Source organism: Cryptotermes secundus, unplaced genomic scaffold (genome assembly GCF_002891405.2).
Source record: "Cryptotermes secundus unplaced genomic scaffold, Csec_1.0 scaffold13, whole genome shotgun sequence".
NCBI classification, from domain to species: Eukaryota; Metazoa; Arthropoda; class Insecta; order Blattodea; family Kalotermitidae; genus Cryptotermes; species Cryptotermes secundus.
The window spans coordinates 1,602,377-1,610,463 of NW_019734350.1; the positions used below are offsets into that span (position 1 = coordinate 1,602,377).

Genomic DNA, 8,087 nt, shown 5'->3' on the forward strand with positions numbered 1-8,087 from the left:
ACGGACTGGACGATTGGATTGGCCACCTATACACACCACTCAGAACTACACATAATTACACACTTTATAGTTCACCAGTGCACATACAATAGGGTTTTCACTAGTCATATACTGGAAACAGATTTATAACAGTCTCACTGTCACTGCAGCACATATAAAATCCTCTTTCCATTGCCTAATTCCTTTCTTGCCATTATCACTATCATCATCATCATCATTATTATTAGTGGGGTGAGACTGAGTCCACTTGGTACTGTGGAGCAATTGGTGGAATGAAGATTGGCAGGGGAAACCGAAGTACTCAGATAAAACCTGACCCAGCACCACTTTGTTCACCAAAAATACCACATGACCAGACCTGAGCGCAAACTAGGGCTGCTGTGGTGGGAAACCAGCGACTGAACACCTGAGCTATGGTGTGGCCCTTCTTGCTATTCTTCTGCCAACTACCAACTCCAAAGACTCTCTCAATTCTGTGCTGCAACTGCCAACTACAGAACTCAACTCAATTCTAATTCCAGCTGCATGAGATACTTGTTATATAGCCTCAGAGTGGACCCACAGAAAACACCGCTTCCTCTATTGTTGTGTGTTGATTCACTGCTGCAGCGATGTGTTTACCGCACCATTGCACAGTAACAAGTGCTGCCCAGACTATATAAAATACTGCTCTTCTATTGTTGCATGTGTTTAACTCCACAGGGATGTGTTTCCAGAGTCGTTGTTGAGCAATGAACTATTCCGGATTTCAGGTGTCATGTCACAATATTATCCTCCCACCTACATCAAGGTCTTCCTAGTTGTCTCTTTTCTATTGGCTTTACAATCAAAATCTATATGCATTCCTCTTCCCCACAATGTGTGCTATATGCCCTGCCCATCTCATCCTTGGACTCTGTGCATTAACCTTTAAAATAGTGCAACACAAAACTGATGAAGATTAAGAGAAACTGAAAGTTTCACAAAAATTCACACATATTATAAACTCTGGGCCATTCCAGTTACCTTGACATTAAATTTATAAGGCTCTGTTTTGTCTCTATCAAGAGCTATTACAAACTCTAGATTACAGCTGCAATAAACATTCATAACTGGCATCAATTCACCAACACAATTAAGAACACAGTGATCTAACATACAAGTTGTCATGTTTTCTGTTAGCTCTTATCATCTTATCAAAAGTGACTAAAGCTTACCTTTTACTTTACACAGATAACAAATTTCATAATCAACCATCTTCAACTAGACTAACCTGGATTCAGGAAATCTTGTACATATCACAATGAGTAGGTAAATGTAACAGTAAATGGAGTTACATTACAGGATAAGCCACTGCACATTATTATAAGGTTACAAATTATCATTTCATAACATCAAATTAATGGGTAAGACAGCTCCAAAGCCAGGTCCTTTCATTTCATCCTTTATGACTCTTTATGACTGGCGTAGTAGCACTAATGTTCCACACTTGTGCACATGAGGTACTTGGTTTGAATCTTGGATGGATTACCAGCTCAATGAAAGTTCTATCACAGCTTTGCCTTTCTTAAGGCATATAAAAGGACAGCACACTTAAATAACCCAGTACTCTACTTTCACATCCTTACCTGTTCATAATAGACAATCATCTATCCATTCAATATTAGCTATATAATCTACAATGTACAAACTGTCATTAAATAATACCAGCATAAATCTATAACACAAAAAAAGAAGAAAAATGAAACAATATTTTTCAGAATGCAAGATCTGAATAAAAGAGGGGGAGAACTCATGAGGTATGATAATCAATCTCATTGGCCCATCATCACAAAACTGTACTGTCACAACAAACCAACCCCACAGAACCAAGCATTAATTCAGACATTAATGAAAGTCATCCAGTGACAAAATTATCCAACTTTTAAGCAACCCCCAACCCCTCAGATCCATCACTATGTTCACATAAGCCCATCAGTGGCATCTCTCCCCTGAACACTACATGCCCCACATATCTTATTTCCTTCAACCTGATCACCCAAATACAAATTATGAAGCTCCTCATTATGCAGCTTTCTAAAGTCTCCTGTCTCTGTTTCTCTAGTAGGTCAATATCTTCTCCTTTGGAAAACTCTCAAATGCCCTTCATCAATGTTCTTCTGAATCCTCACAGCTACAAAATTATAGTTTTATATATCTTAATCTACATCTTTAGACAGAAGACAGGAAGACAACTGAATGGCAGCAAGCATTTCCTGAACTGATTTTCTTCGTGAATCCAATTTTTAATTTGTTACTGTTAAAAATATCTGAATTCCATATCACATTTTCAAACAATTTATTTTCTACATTTATATTATTATATGTTGGTGACCAGACATGAGGTTTGGACCGATAAGTCAAAGTTATGTTACGACCAACAGTTAGCCTTGGTGTCAAGCCCCATTTGGGGTCTAATGCTAGATTTTTGTTAGTGTCCCAGTTGTGGGTTTGCTGATGTGAGGCACCCTCTCTGATAAGAGGACAGGTCTGTCATTTACAACTGCTGCTGGTTCTCGCAAGCACAGTCATTCTTGGGTCCATGTCTCATGGGACTCATCATCATATTTTACTGTATCAGACTCAAGAATCCCTCAAAATGGAGGGCCAGGTCCCCATATGTATGTTACCCAGGAACAAGGTAGCATAGTTGTACCTTATGCCGTTGCCTCCTACAACTCACAGGTCTATGAGGGAGGCATTTGAACCTGCCTCTACGCGGGCATTGTATTCTACAGCCAACGTCTTTTATGACTGTCATTTCACTGCCAAGCACTTCATCTTGGCTCACAACCAGAGTTTTTCTTTTTGGAAACTAAACTCTTGCAGTCATAGCCCTTATCTAACATCCTCTCACGAGGTGATGCGTTTGTCCCTTATGAATATGCTTGGTCGTCATCACGCGTACCTATCACATATACAGAATGTTTTTGAAAATTCTTCCTTTTGCACTGTATAAAAGTCCTCTATCAGTATAGGCTTTGCAAAGCAGATCATGCCTATCCTATTCATCTTATGCTACAATGTCAGCTTAGTCACTTGTATAGTTGTAAGCTTGGTTGCTGGAAGTTTAAGCCTCTTATTTTCTGTCTGGCTTCACCTTGTTTATACTGTGAACATGTTCATTCTCATGATTTTTAATGACCTCAGCCTGTTTTCTGCACAATTTTGTTATGTAATAATGATGCACAAAGCATGTTAAGTCAGACATGGTATTCTCATTTGAAAAAATGGTACTAAGCATTTAAAAATTCAGTAAATGATAAATCTATAATTCTGAATTAGTAATGTGTATTTAATTACCTTGTTCACAGATGTAAGGTACAACTACAGAGGAACGTGGTTTTACTGCATTCACAGGACTGGGAAGATCTTTAATTTCTCTGCACATCAGAACAGCTACATGTTCACTTGTATGACTTGTGTTCTGAAAAGCACACCACAAAATACAAGATATACAACTGGGTCAATATAGCTGAGCACTTCTTGTGAAGCAGACAGTCTTCCTGCTTGTCAAGAAATTCCATGCATTTTACTACATCTAGAGGTTCATCACTGAGTTCACAATGACCCTACCACTACATCCTATCCTAAGTCACTTGAATCAAGTCAACCTCATGCCATATTTACAAGGAGCAGACATTATATCATGAAACTAATACCATAACATTTTATGTTATGGTTAAGAACTTTACAAGTTATCTCCTTCAAAGTAGCTCCCTTGGGAACCTACATAGCACTGCACAGTTACCACATTTTTCAAAACAGTACTTATGTTCTTTCCCCCAAAATTAAGATAGAAAAGTCTCTGCTCTCTTACATTCATATTACAGGTAAAAGGTAAGGTAAAGTTGTCCCTGTGCTTAACTAATTAAGCATTATGCCATGAAGACGTATGGGGGAGTGGATGTATAGACCCACATTTTTCTTGACCTCTGTGCTAGTTGGAGGTGGGTTCATTCACATTAAAGACATATATAATAGCAAAAGATTTCTGATGTTACACCCTTTAACTCCAAACAGTGGTATTTCTTACACATAAGCTTAAATAAACAAAAATTCCTTCTTATAACTCTGCTTATGTTGGCAATCAACTGTGATTTAATTCCAAACAGTGGTATTTCTTACACGTAAGCTTAAATAAACAAAAATTCCTTCTTATAACTCTGCTTATGTTGGCAATCAACTGTGAAGCAACACAAAATTACCTTCCTAGGTGTGTTACCTCAGAACTGAGAGAAAGAATATAACATTCTTGTGAACTTCTCAAAATGTACAAGTCACACTGAGTTAGTGATGTGATTCCCAGCAACAGTTTCAAAAGGTCACAGTGAAGGAGTAAATAGAAAATGCATTATCATAACTCTATAAAGGATTAAATATGAGCTAATCCTAAGGCTGATAGGCACACCCTATGACAGATTCTTAATCCAACTGGCCTAACAATTCCACGTGTATTGCAAACCCTCAGAAACCAATATTATACAACACTTTATAAAGGGCTCATCCACTTCCTCCCAATCTTACAGATAGTAAAGCAAATTTATAACATTACCTGATGGAGAACAATATAGGACTTCGTCACAGCCCGGTAGAAGCAATATGCGCACTGGTACAAACAATGTCCATGCTCTGTCTGCATGTGTTCCAGCACACCTGCTAAAGATGTCTGGATGGCACAACAATAAGCACACTGCTGCCAATCAGACATCTTTGCTGCAGGTGGTCTTCCTTTCTTCTTCTCTGATGCTGATCGCTGTCCCAGCTGATTCTCATGCTCATTATAATGTTTAGTGTAATTTTCCACATTGTCTGTTGTATAGGAGCACAACCTTGCCATGCATTTGTACAGATGTCGCAGTTTCACAGGTTTAATCATCTCCTGGTACACTGATGGCACTTTTGAAGCTTTTGCATATGAAGGTGCCACAGCTGACTTGTGGGGAAGTTTACTTTTTGAGACTACTGTTGACAGAACTGTGTTACTAGCTGCTGTAAAGGGAACTGGGGGAGGAGCCAAGCCAGGAGTACCTTTCTGTACTATGCTAGGAACTGTAACCTTAACTTCTAATCTTTTCTTAACTGAGACTGAAGATATTGGGGTCTTCCCTACAGATGATGTAGTGTTTGTAGTCATGGTCAAAGACGGTGCTGTTTTCATATTTACCATTACAGGGGCCTGAGATTTGGAAGTTAACACCACAGGTGACTTCGCTGTAACTTGGTTATCCTTAATTTCTAAACGGACAAAGGTTCCTTTTGGCAGTATGTTTGGTAAAACCTGATTGCACCATATCCCTCCTCTTATCATTCCACCTGAAAGCTTCTCTTTAGCAACAGTTACTTTAGAGCTTGTTGGTCTTGTAATCTGAGCAAGACCCATAAGTGAATGAGGGATGTTTGTTGCTACACTGGGCTTAGAGGCAATGTCAGGAGATTTGAAGCTGGCTAATTTCACTGGCGACAACTGTACATTGTTAAGCTTCATGGGAGAAAGTTGTTGCAATGATGGAAGTATTGTAATAGTTGATGACTTTGACAGTGGAGTTAGTGGAAACATGTGCATTGTGCCATGAGGTCCTGGAGTCTTTCCTCTCAACACTGAAATTGGCAGTGGAGATGACGATGTTAACAGCTGTACATCTGGTGAAGAAGTTCGCAGAGCACCTGTGGAAGGACCTGGAGCAGTAGTCATGAATGGTATAGAATTCTCAATTACAGATGCAGACATGACACCTGTTGAGGAAACAGCATTAGATGAACTAGGGATGGAATATATGCCGGCTGGGGAAGATGTTACATCACTGTCATCACCAGGGTCCAACTTCTCTAAGGATTTTGAAGCATTCTGAGGATCTTCAACTGCCCTGAGAATCTCATTCACCTGAAATTGGAACAATTATATATGTCAGTTGAATAATTAAAAAACTGGAATTATAAACATAAACTTCTAGACAGAAAAATAAGTGGTCTGATCTTAATACAAAATATAAGCCGTGTACAGAGTGGGGCACAAAAACTTCTGTTTTTTGAAGGCGAATAAAAGAAAAATTATTGCTGATAGACAAAATTTATGTTTAGCTAATGAAAGAACATACTTTAAAGTTTTAAATCATGTAGTTTTAAACAAAATATCTTGAAAGTGGTGGCCACTGTTCTCTATGCACTGATGCAACTGCTTTCTGAAGTTCCCCCCTGCACGTTCCAACATGTGCTCCGGAATTTGGGCTACTTCCTGCCGAATAACATTCTTCAGCTGAAGCAGGTTTGTGGGGCGATGTTTAAAAACCTCTGCCTTGAGGTATCCCCGCAAAAAAAAATCACAGGGCGTTAGATCAGGTGAGTGCGCTGCTTGTTGACTGTCACCTCAAAGGGAGAGGAGCCGTCCAGGGAACCTTGTCCTCAAAACTGTCATCGAAGTTTGGGCTGTGTGGGCCATGGCACCATCCTGTTGGAACCAGACATTTCCTAGATGCATTTCTTCAAGAGCTGGTTCGAAAAAGATTTTTAATCATGTCCACATACCGCTGTGAATTGACAGTAACTGCATGACTGTCTTCTTCAAAAAAATAAGGGCCAATAACTCCAACTCTCGACAACGCACACCATACTGTCACCTTATCACTGTGAAGTGGCCTCTCATGGAGCTCTCTGGGATTGTTACCACTCCAACAGCGCATATTCTGCTTGTTGACATATCCGGATAGGTGAAAATGTGCCTCATCACTAAAGAAAACAAGTGTGTCAGGGGGTAAAGTTTCCAATAACATTTTGCACGCCGTTATTCGGTTCTGGAAATCACGTGATGACAATTCTTGCACAACAACCATCTTATAGGGATGGAAATTAAGATGTTCGTGAAGAATTCGGCGCATTGAACAACTGGATATGTCTAGGGCGACTGCATGTTTGCGAGCGGAGCATCTTAGAGATCTCAAAATCAACTGTCGAACTGCCTCCACATTTTCTGGCGTCGTAACAGTCCGTTGTCGTCCTGATGAATTTTTCACCACACTCCCGGTTGTCCTAAAGTTCTCTAGCCACAAAACAATCGATTTCCCATCGGGAACTTGACCTCTGGGCTTAATTCCGAAGTGAGTACTGAACGCACGCTGCACCGCAACATAGGAATGGTTGTTTGAAAAATACGCTTCGACAGCAAACGCATGCTGCTCACTCGTCCACCTCAGGTTTCCTACTGAGGGGTATCAGACATAAACTTCAGCGACTGCTGCGTCGCTGAGCCTATCCCCACTTTTCCGCGACCTCCCTTCCCTTCACAATGCGTCTTCACAAAAAGGAAGATTCTGCGCCCCATCCTGTATAATCCCTGAATTAACATACCTTCAACACTTAAGTGTTCTAGGTGCATCTGCAAAAAGTAAGTCTGTCCAGTATTATCTGTTTGTGTGAAATGGCTCCACTTTTACAAAATAATTTTAATTTTATTATAACTTAATGAGAAATATAATTTTGTTATGGATTCAAGCTCACTGGCTACCTAGTACCTCTTAGCTCTCAGACTCATCTGGGTTGGAAGTAAGATATAACAAATCCAGATATACTAGGCATAGTGAAGTGCTATGATACTGTCACAGTGACTATAGTTGGGATTTGGATCGGTAATTGGATTTACTGAACACTTACAGAATGTAACCACAGTACACATAAAGTCTTCTCACTCTGCTATATCCTCCCCAATCATGGCCTGGTGACAGATTCAAATGTCATTTGCTTCCATGCTCACGGTCTTACTGGCCGGCAAATATCTCACAACTAACTCACTGCCTCAGTTGTTGACTCTCAGTCAGTTGGTCAGTTAAATTTCTTCCGTCTTTCACCAGCGCAGTCATTCCTGGTTTCAGTCTCCTCGAGAACCATGAACAAGATTTTTATTCTCTCAAAGACATGTGTTTCAAAATGGGGCATCCTCTTCAACAAAGGAAGGGTCAGGCTTTCTATGTAGGTACAATGTTTGTTGTACCCTTTTTTTTTATTGCTAGTGGGGTGGGTCTAAGTCCTTTGTATTGTGGCCACTTCTGGCCTATTGTACCAGCCCCAGATCATAG

General features: G+C 40.0%; 1 protein-coding gene across 2 annotated transcripts in view; it reads right to left on the reverse strand.

Annotated features, from left to right (window-relative positions):
- LOC111868748 overlaps positions 1-8,087 on the reverse strand; it is a 79,342-nt gene that overhangs the window by 36,463 nt on the left and 34,792 nt on the right. For both annotated transcript variants that reach the window (XM_023859686.2, XM_023859685.2), the window contains exons 8-9: positions 4,574-5,902; positions 3,322-3,445 (exon numbers count right to left, since the gene is read on the reverse strand). In XM_023859686.2, the coding sequence (XP_023715454.1) occupies positions 3,322-3,445; positions 4,574-5,902 (1,453 nt within the window). The remainder of the gene's footprint in view (positions 1-3,321; positions 3,446-4,573; positions 5,903-8,087) is intronic.